Here is a 20422-nt window from a genome sequence, read left to right as displayed (position 1 = left end):
TAATTATAGTGGCGTTAATAATAGCGTAAGCGCCAACCGCCATAAGGTACCTTTACCCGTGGGACGTCACATATCTTTACTATTTCATATCTAGTGAATCTCTAATTCATTTCCCAAATCGCACCGAAAGCCTTTAAAAATTTATATTTTTTTTAACTTGAATTCGAACTTAGGCTGAGTGCAGTGAGTATGCACTTTTGTCTCAGGCGATGCCGCTTGGCACGATTGTTCCTAAGGTCAAACAAAGCTAATTTGGCCCGGTAGCCACGAGATCGTACCGTGCCTACCCCCCAAAAGGGGGGCTCAGCTTTATTTGACATAGCCTACGAATACAAGTTCAAAAAAATTATAAATATTGAAAGGAAAAAAATCATCTCGGAAACTATTAAATCTGCAGAGACAATTCTAGTTTCGTATTGTAGCAAATTTAGTCTAGTATTGATTATTTAGCAATTGCGTTTTGAAAGCATTTACCATGAAGTTGTAAACTTTATTCTCAATTTGCAGAAATTTTGAATAAATAAAACTTAAATTCGATAATTTACTCTACGATTAAAAGGGTTATGACTTTATAGTCTATTTAAAGGTATGTTTGTTTCGTGTGGTCCAGCGTAGCGTAAAAACTATAAGGCCGATTTAAATGAATGGAGGGGTGTTAATCGATTCGTTTTTATGATGCGGGTAACATAGGCTATATTTTAACTGATTTCATAGTCGAATGAACAGACAGTTAATGTCAACCTAGAACTATCACCATAAAATAGAAGGTACAACTATTTCTGGGCTTAGGTATTATTTATGCACACCAGCTGGAAGCTTACTCTGATTTTAATAACGGCAGGCGTATTATGGATGGTATATTCACGTGATATACAACGAGTGTCACACGCGATTAAGTGACACGGATACTGTCATTATCACGCTGTCTCATGGACAAATATGTCCTGATGTTCCGTATTTGTTTTATTTCTCGTTAAAGAAAAGTTACTTTTAACAGCTGACAGATCATATCCATAACTAATCCAGATCAAATTCATAATAGATAAGTTAATATAATATGCATGAAATTAGGCTAGTTTAATTAAATTTGTATGCCGGTACTTTTTAGGCTTGAGCTCAAATAACAGGAAAGTTGGTTTCAATTCTCAGAACTCAGAACAGCTTACCGAAATATAGCCGATATGCCTGCCGTCATATCATAACGATAGTGGATAGCCTCATACGATGGCCTATTAATGAAGCCAGCACTGTGGAGCACAACGTTCCTGTAATGGTTTTACGATGGAATGTTCGAGTTATAAGAGGTAGCGGAAGAATAAGCGGCAACAGGGAGTAGCAAAACGGCTTTATTTAGGCTTGACTAAAAAAATAGGTATCACGATATTAATTCTGAGAACCCGGAGCTTTAGCCGAAATATGGCCGGTCTGCCTATCGTCATGTCTTAACGATAACGATAGCCTCATACGATGGTCGAATAATGAAGCAAGCACTGACTGTACGGAGCACAACGTTCCTGTAATAGTTTTACGATGGAACGTTTGAGTTATAAGAGGTAGCGGAAGAATAAGCGGCAAGGGAGTAGCAAAACCGCTTATTTAGGCTTGACTAAAAACATAGATAACACGATATCAATTCTGAGAACGCGGAGCTTTAGCCGAAATATGGCTGGTCTGCCTATCGTCATATCATAACGATAACGATAGCCTCATCCGATGGTCGAATAATGAAGCCAGCACTGACTGTACGGAGCACAACGTTCCTGTAATGGTTTTACGACGATACGTTTGAGTTATAAGAGGTAGCGGAAGAATGAGCGGCAACAGTGAGTAGCAAGACGTCTTTATTTAGGCTTGAACTCAAAAAACAGGAATCAAATTTTAGAATGCGGAGCTTAGGCTGAAATATGGCCGGTGTGCCAAGGATATCCTAATATGATGGCCGAATAATGAAGCCAGCAACAACGTACAACGTTCCTGTAATGGTTTTCTGATGATACGTTTGAATTATAAGCTAAGTTTGAAATATAAAATGACGGGCGTTTTCCCTGAGCCTTGATTAGGGTAGCGAAAAAGTAGGCGGCAAAAATGATTAGCAAAAAATAAGAAGTGTTTTGATAATACATTTTTTTGCCAATTATTTATTTTAAAAATTACTTTTATTTCTGAATCAGGAATTGTAATCGTAATTCCTGAAAATAAATGGACTAAGCATAAATAAATATTATTTTATAATACTGGAATCATTAATAATTCAATAACAAATTTAACAGTCTCGTACACTTACTTACCTATCTGTTCATAAATAACTCAAAGTATAACCAAATGAAATTTATGTTAAGCGCAAATATAATTTTTTAAATATCTTACAAACAAAGTAACCCATTTTTTAATGCATGTCTAATAAATCAGTTTTTTAATCATTGGAGCTAGTAAACTGGCCAATCAATCAAGTCGCAAATCATACGATACATCATTACATCATGGATATTATCACTCACCTCTCACACTACGAATATGAAGTAAGAGATATGTATTTATTCTTACCATAGAGAATATAATAAGATAGAGCGGTACTGTCATAGTAGATTTTGTAACCACAGTAAATTCACTGCCATCTATCGGCACACCTTAAAACTAAAAAAGAAGATTTATAAAAATACGATAAAATGTATTTATTTTTATTTTATTTATTTTATTTTATTTTATTTTTATTATTTTATTTTTATTTTATTTTTATCTTTAAATATGGATAAATGATTTTTTTATTTGCATTAATTATTTTTATGATTTTGACCCATGTTCTTTCACTGATATGCGTTAAAATTGTTAAATAACAAACGAAACCGTCAAAGCCATCTATACGACAGTAGGCCAAAGCTAGTAGCGCCATCTGATCGAGAATCAAATTTTCTTGATTTTCGAGGCTCGTTATTTCCTTAGACTGTATCCATCGATTACGGAGTTATAACTTTTTTTGTTCTTACCAAAGATAGATATAACTCCGCAATAGATGGATACAGTCTAAGGAAAAAACGTGCCTCGAAAATCAAGAAAATTTGACTCTCGATCAGAGGGCGCTACTGGCTTTTGGCCTACTGTCGTATAGATGGCGTTGACGGTTTCGTTTGTTATTTAACAATTTTTACGCATGTCAGTGAAAGAACATGGGTCAAAATCATAAAAATAATTAATGCAAATAAAAAAAATCATTTATCCATATTTAAATACATTTTATCGTATTTTTATAAATCTTCATTTTTAGTTTTAAAGTGTGTCGATAGATGGCAGTGAATTTACTGTGGTTACAAAATTTACTATGACAGTACAGGCTCTAGTATAAGTTACTCTATGTTCTTACGCATTACACGAGTGATATTGCTATTGCACACTCATGCGATATTTCGGTTAAAATAGTACCTATGTAAAGAGCCTGCAGTTCCCGCTAATAGTTAAAACGTTTCCGCAAACGCTATTACTAGTGACTTCCAGCCTTGCCAGTTCCTCTCTCCCCGCTAACTTCATCCCTTTAGCGCAGCAGACTCGACTACTTGATTATGCATCGTGCTACTTCCGACCGATTACCGAACTAGTAATGAACGTTACCGCATAGAAAGTTCAATATTTAATAACGGACTCTAGTTACTATTAATTAATAATGTTCATATAGTTATTGCCTAGTTTCTTCCTTGTAGTGTTGAGGCTATGAATTAGTTTGTACCCAGTACCCACATTATTGTTCGTCTGTTCCTGCTTTTGTTATGCATTTTTAATATTACATTACGATACAAGTACAGTCTGGCAAAAAAGAGTAGAAATTAAAAAGTGGCAACACTGTAGTGTCGTCCCTTTCAAATCAATCTGAGAAAAACGGGCCGACACTAAAGTGTTGCCACTTTTTAATTTCTACTCTTTTTTGCCAGACTGTACGAAACATAGGAAATTCGCAACGAGTGGCGATAAATTAAAACACCACCGAAGGGAGTGTTTTAAATCGACACGAGTTGCGAATTACCTATTCGCACATGTATCGTACATCGTTTTAAGGGGCCCACCCATTACCAGTCCGCCGGACGATTTCAACCTGTCAGTTAGAACAAAAATTTGACAGTTCCGGAACAACTGACAGGCCGATATCGTCCGGCGGTCTGGTAATGGGTGGGCCCATTTACAGTACATCCATGGCCCTTTAAGTTTCGACTTCGATATAGTTACGTAATGTGCTAATTATCGCACTAGTGCGGTAAAGTAGCATATGTACTGTAAATGATATTATATGATGGCAATTAACGTAGCAGTAAACTTTAAAAATATAAAGTTTTAGAGTTTTATTATTATTTCCGTTGATTTAGCGTCGTTGGTTTCGTTAGTTTTTAATGTTACCTTGAGGCATATTCTGATTGTAATAAAGGGTTCTGAATTTGTTCTGAATGGATTATGGATATATTATGATCTGTCAGTGTCAGTAAAGAAATATCACTATTGACACCGATATAATCATATCCGTGTCAAATCAAGATTCAATTCATAATCTTTTATTACAATCAGAAAACGCCTCCTTAACCACGTTGAGTGCCGGCAACCAGCTCGGCGGGCGCTCTGTTCGTACTCACTATCCTCTACAAAGCGGGTAAATGCTTGAATCGGCTACGAGTTTCACTAGACATGAAATAGTAAAGATATGTGACGTCCCACGGATAAAGGTACCTTATGGCAGTTGGCGTTTACGCTATTCTTAACGCCGCTCCAATTAATATTGGATGGCACTTGCGTCCCATGCCACGTAAGCGCCAGCCGCCATAAGGTACCTTTTGCCTTAGAACGTCACATATCTTTACTATTTCATATCTAGTCAATCTAATTCATTACTCGAATTGCGCCGTAGGTCTAGATACGATATGGATCGGACCTAATATTTAACGTATATAAGTCCGAATCGGGCCGGTTGGCAGTTAATACGTTAAAAGGTAACACTTTTGAGGCCTTTACACATACATGGCAGCGTTATAATAAATGCTTATAGATCTGGTACGCTACGCAATGCTACGACGTAGCAGTGCTGTGCGAAAAATTACAATACACAACATTCACATTTCAAGTATGAACAGTAGTTCGTACAAACTATTAGACCTATTCGTTCAACCTCATCATCTATCACCCCAAATGCATGACTAATTCCATCCATTGTGAAATATGTATTCCTTCATTTTAAGACTCCAATCTTGCGAAATAAACGAAATAATTTCGACTAAAACACTAATATATTAAGTTTTTTTAAACCTGACCGGGCATTTAAATATGTAATACGTAATTGTTGTTGTATCAACAAAAATATGTATCAACTTGCAATCAATAACAACAACAAGCGCATATTTGATCTTCTCGTCTGGTGATTGTACAAATAAACTTAATAAAATAAGTCCAGTTTGAGCCACAATATAAATCCTCACAGCGCTTACAAACGGCGCACATTCGTTGATCTAATTGCTCGTTAATAGATTAAGGCGTCTATCAATTAGCAAAATTAATTTTGTACGCAACTATTCCCCAAACTTGGTGCCGAAGCGCTGTTTAATCGTAGTGTTGTATGGACGTTTGTGACGTTTTGGTTAAACTGGCAGAGGCCACACGTTCTGTACCCAATCACCCCATCAGTATCGCAATACGGTTGTGCGGTCGATCAGAATAATGCTTCCTGGGTACTAGTATCGTTATTATTTCGGATAATTATCTGCGTGAAAATTGGAAAATGTTTTATTTTAAATATGCAGCGTGTACCTATTTTTGATACGACTATAGCAGTGTTGGCCGAAACGTTAATGCAATTAACCATTAACCAGTACAAATTGAACCGTAAACTGTAACCGTCCGTTACGGTTTACGGCCCTAATAAATTAAAAAAATTACAACTTTTATTTCCGTATAAAATAATTCAACACGCAATGTGTCACTACTTTGTTTTTATTCAACACTTCACACTTACTGACCATGACGTCACAAATATCACAAGCGATGATTATGCACGCAATACATTGCCGCTCGAAATAAATTCATTAATAAATAGCACTCTTTCATAGCGCTAAAACCCACGCCTCGTTTCAATTGGCAGTTGTATTAAAACTACAACAATAAAACAGAAAGAAAAATATCAACAATATTAACAATTTTACAAGCCTACGGCAAGGATAATGAATTTACCAGTCTACGTAAGTATGTCTGTATAAAACATACCCTGTTTTGGTGGTCCCACACTGGCTGTTATAAAATGTTATATAACTTTGTCTGAAAGGGACAACATAATAAAACACTATAATACTATTATGTTGTCCCTGTCACACGATGTTATTTAACGTAATATAACAGCCAGTGTGGGGCATTTGTGCCATGTATTTCATCTTAGCGCAAAACAGCCGAAGTCAATTTAAATGAGTGAGAGAGAGAGAGATTTATTATTTAAAAGTTATACATTATGTTATACAGTTTCCTGCGACTGTTTTCACAGTTTGTCTGCAGGTAAGATAGTTAACTAAATTATTCTACTTGCTATGCTACTTAACTTATTGCTTGTTATGCTAAATGTTAATTATTGGCACACTTAAGCGACATCCCTGTTTGTGATACAGGTGTCACTTAAGTGTATCCAGTAGGTATTACTTAAGCTGTTTTTTAAATTTAGATTTGTCGGGCTGGTGTCTTATCTTATACGGTAGGTTATTGAGGTAGTACGGTAATCTTTTCTTTAGGGTTCTGTCACCGAAATAGTTTTGTACACGTGGTAACCATTATTTGCCAGCAGACACTGATTTTGTGCTATGCGAGTGGTCGATCAGTATTAGGCTATGCGCTCGATTGCTATTGTTATTTACTGTGAGGAGATATTTGTGTTTTAAACTAATTGGCAAGATTTTGCAGATTGAGGATTGAGGATTCAGTCTATTTGTTTTTATGATACAGATGATATAGGCTAGATTTAAACTGACTGTAAGAGGCAAAGGAGTTTTTTACGAAAACCCGTAGTAAATATTACGCTTTTAAAATTCAGACTAGTCTATAAGAAAGTTTACGAAATTTTCTAAGAAAATAGATACCAGGCTCTGAGCTTGGTCAAAGTAAATACTTGTTCCCATTTTACAAGTCTAAACCGGTAAAAGTCGTTATTATTTGCCAAACACATGTTACGACGTGTGTTCACACTTTTTTTATTTATCTTTATAAAATGGGTCACAAGTATAAACATACAAAGTTGGAGAATTACCCAGCCTACAGCTTACAGCCACACGTTATACCGGGTGTTTCCTGTAACAGGAGCATTAAATTAAACTGGAGGCTGTACTCCTCAAACTGACCAACATTTGTTCAACAACTTTTAAAAATAACGTGTTTTGATTTTCATTACACAATTGACTTCAAACACACAGATGGCAGCGTACATTGAAAATAATATTTAATCAGTATGAAAATGTATAATCTAAAAATTTCATAATTTTAAAAAGTTGCTGAACAAATGTTTTTTTTTTATACCACGACGGTGGCAAACAAGCATACGGCCCGCCTGATGGTAAGCAGTCACCGTAGCCTATAGACGCCTGCAACACCAGAGATATTACATGCGCGTTGCCGACCGTTTAAAAACTTGTACACTCCTTTTTTGAAGAACCCCATACTGTAGCCCCTCGGGAAAACCTCGGCAGGGAGCTCATTCCACAGCCGAAGCGTCCGCGGGAGGAAATTTCTCTTAAACCGCATGTTGGTCACTTTGAGGCGTACAGCCTCCAGTTTAATTTATTGCTCCTGTTACAGGAAACACCGTGTATAAAGTACCTCACCAAAATACAGAAGCAAAGACAAACCTACTTTTGTTCATATTGTAATAGTTAGATTTAAACGTCACCTTGAACAAAAAAACAGTAAAAAGACTATTCGTTTAAGAATATTCGTTTAAGGTTGCACTCGTCATCAGTGAGGACTCGTCTCAAGATTACCGCGACTTAGCGTACAGCGCGCGGCGGCGCGGGCGCCGAGCCGCAACCGGCAAAGGGGGGGTATTCCCAATCCCTCTCATTTAAACACCGCTCCATTCATTCATCTGTAGGTATTTGCCCAAGCGATTTCGACGAAGGATCTCCCTTTTATGGCGCTACTTACAGCCTCATAGTGATTCGCGGTTTTATTTCGGACGCCTCTTGTAATGGGGCGTACATTTTTCATGCGGCGCGAAAAGCGAACGAAGTAATCTTTGCATTTATGCCGTGAGCCTTTATTGATTTTAGATTTTTAGTGGAAAGCGAAACGAATGAAACGGGCGTGAATGGAGAGGCGCCCGCTCAAAGCCGCTGTAAGCCACGCTATGATATAAATTTCCATTCAGTCGGGCGTATATCAGAAAACCCTAAAGTTGCCCGCATGTTTGCACGAGCCTAGCTAGTTCGCCGATTTACGATTCCCGGCTAATTCAGAAATTTCAAGTCTCCAAATGAACAACGAAAATTTTGCCATTGCTAAATCATAATCATCTGTTCAGCCTCCCCAACAGGAAATAGGCGTCTTTAAGTACAGAAACTTTGACCATAAAATTATAATAAAGGGTTTTTATTTACGACTAGAATAATTTGCCATAAGTTGCTTTTCAGCGTTTTAATATCTGCCACGGATGAATTTTGAAATAAAAATCATAAATGCATTGCTGTACCTCTCTACATAGGTCCTTCTGTTCTTAATGAACACGCTCGCTCATTTCCTCTTATAAGCCTGAAATAAACGTTTTTTTATACCGTAAAATGGTCCTACTTTGCTCCTTGGTGGGTAACTATGCTCCAATTCAAAAAAAGGACAACGTCTAATATATTTAAGCATAATATTTCTATATGATTATTTATATAGTCAGATAAATGAAATTGTATACATAAATATATATATATATATATATTAAATTGCTACGTTAGTCATAAAATTAATCTCTCTTTTTTGGCGGGACCTATTAATTTGGCGCACAATAGGGTAACTTTGCACCCCTAAGTAAACTATAGGTAGGAGCGAAAATACCCCTTTTGCTTCTTATTCATTGCTTCGTTTTATATAAAACAACATTTTATAAAGTTGGTTTAGCGATATAACATGTTCCTCTTAATATTCAATTCATCTGAATATTTAATAATGAACAGTTTAAAAAATTATTCAAAAATTCCTTAAATTGGAGCAAAGTAGGACCATTTTACGGAACCTTCCCAAAAAAAACAAAGAAACCGACCTATCATTAAAATAAATAAAAGGAAATAAAGCACCAACCGCAAATTATTTCACTTAGTTACCCAACTACTTCTTTTATAAAAATACGAACGATGCATTAAATTTTGGGGAGAAAGGAAACTCCCTTGTAAGCAATATCGAGCAGGCAAATTTTTCAGATATTGCCCTCAGGTAGCGCACATTTATTATGTACCCGAATATATTACTCTTGATTCATTGACTTTCGATATTGATTTACTTTGCTTGCATAAGCTGTTGGGGAAATTCCATGGCGAGCAAACTAAACGGCCTTTGATCTGAAGAATTAAGGGCGGGCTCGCGCGTGCGTGCCCTCGGACAAACACAATACGAATCCGCACACGAACCTTTCCGACTTGCTAAATCTGTGAGGTGTGACCGGACAATGCTATAAAAGTGTCCATAACACTTCAAGCTAACGTTTATTATAAATAACACCCCACCATTAGCATTTTTTCGAAGCAAACATTCAATGATAATTTGCAAGATACACAACCACCATTAATATCTTTGTTTATGGCCGCAAGTTTGAAACTGTTATCACTTTGGGGCGCAGTACGACGGTACATCTCGGCCTTTTCCGATGTCCACTTGATTTACGGTAACGATAAGGTGTCGACCTGAAAACTTCCGTGCTTCCCTTGGACGCGAAACACTGTCGCAAAAGATTTAAAACCGAAAAAATAGCACCTCAGATATTACCTCTTTTCCCATTTTCATGATTCAACTTTAGGGTATCTAAGTTGAAGATTTAAGATAGGTGTACGAGTTGAAAAGAATTTTCAAGTTTAAAAGTTACTTGCAACTTTGGTTTTTGGCGCGAGCAATTTTTTATAACAGTGACAGCTCGTAAAATTACTATCAGAATGCCAACAGTGGCTAGATTGCTTTATGTTAATTTATAGTTCCAAAAACACAATCCAAATAGGTAGGTACCTTATTCCGTTTATTGGAAAGAAACGACATTTTTCATAGTGTAGTCGTGGCCACGTTATACTTGTTAATTCAAAGATAAAATTCAATTTGAAATCTCGAATTGGTTATTAATCTAAAGTGATTCCAAATATAAAATAAAATATCAAAATGTTATTATACCTCAATATTCTATATACAAGTTCCAACAAATGAAGTAGGTATAAATAAGGTAAAGCGTTTAATTAACAGGGATTTAACGTTTATCCCGAATATAGCAATAAGCATAAACAAAAGACGTTTATGTTACATTTGGCTGAGAGGCAGAGCCCCGTTATAGCTGGCAGGCTGCATTCAGATTCAGCTGAGCCGCTTCAATATCGGTTCTCTGGATATTATTTCAGGGAGGGGCGAGAGGTAATATTGAGTTGTGAAACCGACGATTTACCTAACAGGAGACGCTGTTTACCGACGAACTTTACCTTGACACTTTGACAACTTATTTCTTGTCTAGAGAGTTGCTAAGCCACTTGGTTTGTTTATACAGTGGCTTGATTGTTGTGCGGTGCGATAGTGTTTGTAATAGCTGAACGAGATTGGTTTTATTGCAGAATTCATGTAAATGAAGTTTGGACAAGTTATAGTTAAAAATGCGTACATCAGTGGATGACCCTGTTTACTAGCCGTTGTCAATTACACGCATAACATCCCTTTTTAATTTTATTTATTTGGTTAAGTGCGTTTACATTACATTCAATTACATATTTATAAATACAATGAATAATATTTAGTCTGAAAGCGTTAAGTATTATCGAGGGTCAATGAGATATGCAACAAAATAGTTGAGCTATGCCCAAGGCAATACGGCTTATGTAATAATTTAGTTTAGCAACTGTAGAGTTGATACCGAAATCCTCACTCATTAGTCATTGTACTCGTCCAAGCGCTTAATTTAGTTGAAATAATTAGAGTTCTATTGTTAAGTTCCTAAATTTGAAGTCTAACATTTAACTACTTACAATTCAAAGGTAACCGCAAATTTTGGAACGAGCATGCCTCTACATAGAACAAAACTTATTTGCAAACCGATAACTTTTGGCGGGAGAGCCGGCCAGTTCACGCCGCTGCGCCAACTGAGTAACCGCCGCCATTCCAAAGTTGACTGTGATAAAAATGAATTGCCCTGTGTTTTAGAAGCATTACTTATCGGTACGAGTACCTGCACCATATTAATTTTCATTGACGCTAACTTTTTTTCGTAGGTACCTAAAAGAATTTTAGTAAGTAAATAGGAGGGCACCGCGAGCACGCGGGCGCACGCGCAGGCGCCGGTCGCGCGCGCGCACGCTCTGCTCAACTTCGTGCTCGAGGTACATCCGGAGTGTGTGTTTGTTTGTTAGTGCAATCGGACGACTGATGATTGAGTGTAAGAGAGTGATAGAGCGAGAGATGCCTGTAAGTAGATAATATATAAGTATAATTAATATTGTTATGTAAATAATTTTGTACCCAATGTATAAGTATTTCTGTCTCCTAATTTGTGCCGCTGTAGCTCTAGCTGTTAAGGTACAATTTTCAACTTAAATAATAAACAATAAACTATGAAATAACTTAAAAAAACATAATGCAAATTCTACGTAAGTAATTTTAAACTACACCAAAATCTAATTTTAACTATGAAATAAAACTGAAAACGGATTATATCGCGTATATTGAATTTATAATACACGCCGACTTTTCGAACCCTTTACAGCGTTCGTGGTCAATGGGTGACTGAAGAAAAACTACAAAGTGCAAAAATACCCACATACTAAAAATAATGAACTATCATAGACTATAAACTTTAAGGCTGGTTGTACATGCAAAATCGGTTCATAAGGCTAGTTATACAATACAACTATTTTCAAGTAAAGATACATATACACGCGATAAAAAATTACGCCGGCTCAAACCCTACACCTCGGACCCGAGAAGATTTAATTCCCTCCTAAATTGTAGGAGGGTATTCCAATATGGGACCGGCAACAAACTCGGCGGGACACATCTTTTCAAAACATATTATACTCAGAATGTCCAACATCATCCAACACTCACAGTCTATGTCTCGCTTGCTCCTTTATCAGATGGACTACCGGATCCCAAGCTGGTGGTAGAGAAAAGCCATCTTCCCTATTAGAGTTTGGATATTTCTTAATCTCAATGGCCTCGCGCAGTATTCTGGGTATGTATCGCTTCTCCTTGGCAAGAACCAGAGGCTTATCAAGCTTGATTGAGTGATTGGCTTTATGCTGTTTTCATAGTTTTATTTCATGAGTAACTATCGCGGTAACAGTATTTTCTAATTTTAACTAATCAAAATTAAATAAATATTATAGCAACAATTTACACAAATTGACTAAGTTCCACCACGGTAAGCTCAAGAAGGCCGAGTGTTAACCCTGTTAATTCTTTAAAGGTGAATGTTTCTGTTGCTGTGTGTATATATTGTATATGTATACAGTGTGTAAATCCAATACGGGCAATAAATTAAACCAGATATAATTTATCCGTGTAATCAATCATTAATAAAGAAGTTTTTTTAAGTAACACTTAATTATTTTTTGAAAATTTACCGTCCAACAATGTAACTGCAAACATTACGAAACATAACATGGCATGACATTACGAGATACGAGCTTTTTATAGTAACTGCCAACAAGCGCCTAAAGCCTGTATCTCGTAACTTGTGAGTTGCTTTACATTGCGAGCCGAATTATTTTTTATGGTTAATATTTTCATTTTATTTCTAATCAAAATTTATCTCAATATACTTTACAATGCATGTGCTCGAAAAGTGCGTTTCCTACGGAGCCATATCATGCGGAAAGTACTACTTTTCCGCACTAGTGCTTTTTATTTTCAATTTTTTTTACAGTACATATGGTGCTACTTTCTCGCACTAGTGCGGAAAAGAGCACTTTTCGTGCATATGTCGAAAGTTTAAAGGGCCATATGTACTGTAAGACGTTGAACGATACATGTGCGAATAGGTAATTTGCAACTCGTGTCGATTTAAAACACTCCTTTTAATAATTAAACTTATTTGCCATGATGTTTTTTTATTTACTCGCACAATGCATAGTAAAACATTGTATGATACACGTGCGTAAAGATGATTTCCGCACTTGTTCCATAAATAACTATTTTAGGTCGTATGCTAACCACCGTTTAAATATTCGCCCGTATTGGATTTACACACTGACCTGTATGTTTGTTAATACCCTTTATTTATGAGTATACCATGTGTTAAGGCCCTATTGTAGAAACGATCGTATCCTATCCTAGAACTAGGAAGTTTACGATGGCACTGACACAAACTACCTACTTCTAAGGCAAATTTATGTGTTAAATATACTTAATGCCTCAAAATTGTCTTATAAAAAAGTTAGAATTTTGCATAAATAAATTTAGTACTTCTTCTAAACGTTACTTTCCTTATCCTGCTGGTGCCCAAGTTAAATCTTTATTTTCCGTTTTCGTGAAAATATCTGCTCAGCGATTACAGTAAAATACCAAAATCCTAGTTGAGTATCCTTACAAATTGAATGTATAAAGACGTACCTCGACCGCCTCGTTGTTGGATCTTTCATAACCATAACTTCTGTGATTTCGCCGAATTTGCTAAAGTAATCTCGAAGGCTTTCTGGAAAGAAAAGAAAAAATTGGTTAAACAATGTTCAGTAAACTTTTAATAGGAAACGGAAAGTTCAATAGTTAGATGAGAATGGAGACGCAGGCTATATTTATAGCCTGACTAAGTTACATAATAATATATTTGTAGTTCTATGCATGAAAAATATATTTTACTTTATACGACGGAACATACTAATGGCGTTATTCATAAACGCGTTTCAAGCCTGAATTAGCTATGAATCGTTTGTCTTTATCTGTTATTTTGATTTATGTATGTGTAAGAAAGGGATAAAACGTAATTTAACTAAATCAGGCCCGTATAGTTTTATGAATAAGGGGGTAAGCCCGTAGACTCTACGGCTCTACGGCGTAGAGTATCGACATCGAGTCCGGTGACATTAGCTTGGCATCCACGTAAAGAAATCACTTAGCCAAATTGAATATTATTTTAATCCTGGCAAATACCGCATGCGTGAATAACGGAAATGCTACATAGTTTGAAAAAATAAAGTACACGAATGTATGTTGAATTTTATTATCCGAGGGTTAGTGTATTTTCCGAATACGAAAAGTTACGAAAAGTACTGGTACATACAGCGACAAAGAACGTTCATGGTACATTCACTCAACACTTCCACACAATAGAAGGGTCTCGTTTTGTAACGTCGAAGCCTTTTCGATTCGCAGTCCATAAAAGTAAGACGATAAGAGCCGTTCCCTTCAAATGACTGAAGGAGTCGTCAGGCAGAATGTTCGAGAGCGCACGCTCCGCAGAACCGTTCCGGTTGTTTATCGTGTCACGAGAGATTTGCTTCGACAGGGAGCTCGAGTATTTAGTATCGAGTTTCTCTATTTATGTTGGCTTGTTAAAACGTCTCGAATGTTTGCCTTAAATACATGCAAGGAGCATCCGCGAGATTTGTTTGCGGCCGCGCCACCCTAAGTCTCACTAATGGATAGGGTTCCCTATAAAATGAATATTCTGATTTTCCACGTTCACGTTTTAGACCTGCTTTGCATAATTTCCGGTCAGTGACTAACGCGGTATTTTGTCAAAAAAATATTCATTTAATTTAATGAAAGTAAAAACATCTCACATGTAGGTATGTGGCGGTGGTTATTTCTTATTAACGAAGTAGATATAAAAACCATTGTACCTAAGTTCAAATCAAGTTATGAATATGGAACAAGCATTCTCTATTTGCATTATTTTATAAAAAAATATTAGAGCTAACTGCCTCGCACGCTCAACACAAATAATATGATCCACGTGGACGAAGGCAAGAAAGCTTTAGAAGATACTCTTGCACTGCAGTGGGATTGTCAGTGTTCATTTTAATAAGTACAAAGCGAAATTTCAAAGTCATATGAGCCCTCCTCAAGTTTGCTAATATATGAATGTATTGGTCGATAATTTTTATGTTAATCAATTTATTGTAATTTTAACTATAAAACTCCCGTGAGACTCAAACATATTAAATTAATTTAAACCGGGTCACTTACGTATTATTAAGTCGAATAGCTCGACATGTTTCGGTCCAATTTACAACAACAAAACAATTTATTAAATTAAAATTATAAACCTAAATTTATACAGTAACTATTAAAATCCAAAAATAATTTCTGGAAGCGCGGAAATGGGCGAGAGTGTAAGAACAAGTCACGGGAAGAAGTTACCTCGTAATAAATTATTTCGAATTTATTGTCTGTACTTAAGTAGTAATTGAAGTATTTTATAATTTCTGCTGTGAAAAAAGTTATAAATAGGTAGTTTTATAAGTAAGCTAAGCGACAACCCTGCATGCAGTGCGTTGCAATTTATCTGGTTAACTATAACTTTAACCACTTCCTAAAGTAAACATCCATACCTAGTCGTATGTATTTACTTCTGTTTAACATCGAAATGACTGCGAGCGCTGCATTTGCTTGGCATACATACTCGTGCACACGATCACATTCAGTGTGTGAAACCATTTAGGTATAATTAAATTCGGGGTGTTATTGGAATGGAGAGGGCTTGAATGTATCCAAACACCATTCTTTTTCAGCTGCATCGTGTAAAACTTCCCGATTAATACCTAGTGGGTAATTAAGTACAAACAGGCCAATCACGAGAGGCTTATTGCGGGATACATTCCAATTTAAAGTTGCCTTCAATCCGGCTGCTGAGAGTGCTGAGGCGCTTGCAAAACCAAATGTTGGGCCATGCTTTTAAAGTCGATTTTCGACTTGTTTAGAAGTAAACTTTTCTAATCTGACCAGGCGGCCGCGGCTTTAGGGTCCGCACTTCGGAACAGTAATGAAAAGTAACGATTGCATGTTGACTGTACCATTAATCACCTAGGACATACTGCTACGGCGCATTTTACACTTTTTATTCTTCTTTATTGTGAGCAAAGTGAACGTGGGTAATGGAACGTGCATTGGTTTAATTCAATTATTACATTATTATGCAAATTGGGACATTGGAAATTCGTCAAAGTTTTTAATCACATTTAAATTCAGAACCAATTGCATTCACTACAGAAGTTCTGTAAATATTAAGTTAATAATTCAAATTTTCAGGTTGAAAAATTGCTTGTTTTCTGACAAACAGTCGCTTTGTTTTCAGTAAGAACAGGGGAATAACGTCGGTTTTGATTGACATTTTGTCTTATTTTAAAAATTATGTGAGTTTAAATGACAAAGACGCTAAGACTTTTTAGAGTTTAAGTAAAGTAAGAGTTTGTTAATTACCTGCATGCTCACTCATATTTTATGTTTTATCTTGGATTTTCTCTATTTAAGTGAAATGTTAAATTTCTTTTGAGAAAATAAATTTCTTTAACCACAAGACTTCTTATTACTAGTAGGTAACTTAATTAAGGCTAAAAATGTATATTTAATATTTTTATAAATATTTAAACAAAAGTTCTTATGATATGTATTCAACTTCGATATTGTTAAGTCAAGATTTATTTGGTATTAATTAACGTACGTAAACCTAAAATTACACAACATAAAAAACGCTACTAAATACATTATAAAAAGGTTATAACTATAGCTAGTAATTCGATAAGTTTTCAATCGTATCGTGTTCGTTTCGTTCATACAAATCAGCCTTACAAAATGTATGTATATTTTATTTAGATGATGCCTACTAGGCAATACTGGGGAGCCAGTGCGAAGGACAGCGGGGTAGATTCGGCACAGTTGCTCAACCACCATAAAATTAGCATTTGGCTGGCGAGTAGCGTTTCCATCCGAACGCAAGTTGTAGTGGTACCTGAATTATTCGACCGCACTTCTCGAGAGATTGGAGATTTTGTACGTCTAAGAAGTACACGGACATTGGGGGCTATCGCGGAGTACTTGTTTGCATTTTGTCCCTTTTTCCTTATTCTAGTTCATTATCAGTGAGTGCCAAAGGAAGATGCTCCGCGGAATTACATTGCAGTTTAAACAAATCAATTTAAGACAAGTTTCTTAGAGACACATTTGTAAGAAAATCTTTTATTGATTCAATTCTTGTTGTATGTTGTAACCTACTAACATAATATGAACACTAACAAAATATTTCAACACATTTCACACAAATTTAATTAAAAATTAAAAAAATTGTACTTTGCACACAAATATTGTGTTTTATATATCGGTAAGTGCTTACGATTCGCTAAAACCAAGAATAACTTTTAACATACTTGCACGCAAATATGACAGTAAAACTAATTTATCCTAGCAAGTCCAGACTAGCAAGTGTTCCATTTATTAAATTTACTGCGTTTAACTTTGCCCCTTAAAACAACATTTGCTCGTCGGCTCACCTCGAAGTAAGCTTTAAGGGTGCATTTAAGTTTTGAAATAGAATAAAAAACTTTATTTTCAGGCAACTAGTGGCTCATAGATAAATACCTGAAAACTAGCACACATATTACAAAAAATATATTTTAAAACAAAACTACAAATCACATCATGGTTGCCATATATTAAGCAACCCCACAGTGTCAGGGAGCCGGCCGCGGAAGCGCCGAAACTTGTCACCAAAGATAATATAACCACTACGTTTTAAGAGATGGGACCTTTTTACTGGCCAATATACTCAATTTGGCATTAGTCTAGTAACACACACATAATAAAACACAATTCAAACGTCAAAATTAAGTCAAGCAACATGAGTACCAACATACCGTTTCTCGATAAATTATCCGTTGTACTTCTCGGATGAGTCATCTTCTTTAACGATCAAAATACAAAAATAAAACAAACCTCATATTTTATTAACAAAAATTACAAATCATATTTTGCTGTGCAACCTTGATCGGCCTTTTTTAGGGTTCCGTACCCAAAGGGTAAAAACGTTACCCTATTACTAAGACTCCGCTGTCCGTCTGTCCGTCTGTCCGTCCGTCTGTCCGTCTGTCCGTCTGTCTGTCACCAGACTGTATCTCATGAACCGTGATAGCTAGACAGTTGAAATTTTCACATATGATGTATTTCTGTTGCCGCTATAACAACAAATACTAAAAACAGAATAATATAAATATTTAAATGGGGCTCCCATACACCAAACGTGATTTTTTTTGCTGTTTTTTTCCGTAATGGTACGGAACCCTTCGTGCGCGAGTCCGACTCGCACTTGGCCGGTTTTTTTATAAAACGGCAGTATTTTCACCAAGAGAAAATGCGTCATTTTTTTACGACATTCATTGAGTAATAGTAAAACAGAAAACATTAACGCTATCTTATAAACTGTAATAGATGTCATATAATAAAGAAAAAGTGACGAAGCCCTCCAGTGGTAAGGCAGTGGTGGAATTTATATATAGTACTGTGACTACTTCAAAAAACACAAATCAAAATATTTAATAAAAATAATTTAATTTGTTCCCAAAATTGAGTATAAACGCTATCTTCTTAGCTAATATATCTAAGGAGCCAAGCAGCTAATGTTGCATCTGACTTCCGGGGAATATTTTCCCGGTGATCTGAAACATTCGAGACAAATAGTTTATTAATCAAACGTAGCCAGAAGTCAATTTACAGCTACTGTTTGCAACTGAAAAATAAATTAAACTTATTTACAATTGTGCATGCACGTAATATGCTGTGGTAAACGGGACTAAAATAAGTATTATTTAATTTCTTGCTTACCGGTCAGGATCTAAAGGGTATTTCGCCATTAACTTCCTTTTTAGGGTTCCGTACCCAAAGGGTAAAAACGGGACCCTATTACTAAGACTCCGCTGTCCGTCTGTCCGTCTGTCCGTCTCTCTGTCTGTCACCAGGCTGTATCTCATAAACCGTGATAACTAGACAGTTGAAATTTTCACAGATGATGTATTTCTGTTGCCGCTATAACAACAAATACTAAAAAGTACGTAACCCTCGGTGCGCGAGTCCGACTCGCACTTGGCCGGTTTTTTTTTCACATCGGTAGTAGTAGGCACGATTTCCACAAATAGCACAAGTTCTTTATCGTTTACTTGGTCACATTTTTGTATGAAAAACATTTTTTGGAACGTACTGTGCTATACGTTTCAATAAATATTAAATCACATTTAAAATCGGGTCTATCGCGAATTTATTTTGTTACCTTTATTTTCCGACGTTTCGACACAGGTTTCACTGGTCGTGGTCGCGGCTAACTGGTGTGATGTGTGCGCGGATGTTGTAAGTGTTGCGTGTCTATGGACAATAATTAACATTTATGTGTAGTGGGTGGTTTGAAAATGTGATGTCTACCCCAAACTTTTCGGTCATACAAATCTCTGTTTTGACATTTTGCTGAGACATCAGTTAGCCGCGACCACGACTAGTGAAACCTGTGTCGAAACGTCGGAAAATAAAGGTAACAAAATAAATTCGCGATAGACCCGATTTTAAATGTGATTTAATATGTGTTCAAAACGCGAAAGTTTTAAATCTTATGTTTCAATCAATGTTTTTCGAAAAATGATAACACGAATTAAAACCAAAAACACGAAGAAAAACTCCAAAACTAACAGAAACTTTTGAAGCTCCCGCAATCACAATATGGCCACAGAGCAGATGAAAATGGCGATTATGAGATGAAGTAAGATGGATAAACTGAGAGAATGAGATGGCAATATCCGCCATTAGTTTTAGAGCAATTCCATAAAATTGTTTTTTGGTTCTTACTTGCGCCAGGCTGTTGACACTCTCTGGCCTAAACTCCTCCTTGTTGAAGGTCGCTAGACGTTCAACTTTTATCCAGCTGTGTACCTGTTCCATATTTTAAATATATGATATATGGATGGTATAGAAAGGATGCCAATCTCTTATGGCAGAATTGTTGTAAAAGTGACCGCTTTCAGCTTTAAATAATAGTTCCTAATCTCTCCGGTGGCGCTAGTTAGGCTCTGGGACATGAGTATAACATGAACCATATAAGGCAACAAATAACCCGACCAAATTACGTAGGTTGTTTTTGGTAGTATTTCGGTGTATGGTGGCGCCGCCTAATCACTGTTTTTTGATGGACACTTTTCATACATAGAGATTTGGCTCCTTTATATAGTCTCCATGATATGATAGGTAAATATCTACTGATTATGTCGACATCTCATAAGGTACTTGC

At 36.2% G+C, this 20422-nt stretch overlaps 1 protein-coding gene across 5 annotated transcripts in view; it reads right to left on the bottom strand.

Annotated features, from left to right (window-relative positions):
* Window positions 1-20422, bottom strand: part of LOC134742486 (RNA-binding protein Musashi homolog Rbp6) — a 699530-nt gene that overhangs the window by 454054 nt on the left and 225054 nt on the right. For all 5 annotated transcript variants that reach the window (XM_063675698.1, XM_063675697.1, XM_063675695.1 and 2 more), the window contains exon 3: window positions 13774-13855. In XM_063675698.1, the coding sequence (XP_063531768.1) occupies window positions 13774-13855 (82 nt within the window). The remainder of the gene's footprint in view (window positions 1-13773; window positions 13856-20422) is intronic.

The sequence above is a fragment of the Cydia strobilella genome, chromosome 6 (assembly GCF_947568885.1).
Source record: "Cydia strobilella chromosome 6, ilCydStro3.1, whole genome shotgun sequence".
Classification (NCBI taxonomy): Eukaryota; Metazoa; Arthropoda; class Insecta; order Lepidoptera; family Tortricidae; genus Cydia; species Cydia strobilella.
The sequence above is the reverse complement of the archived record's forward strand: the minus strand, read 5'-3'. Positions and strand labels throughout refer to the sequence as shown.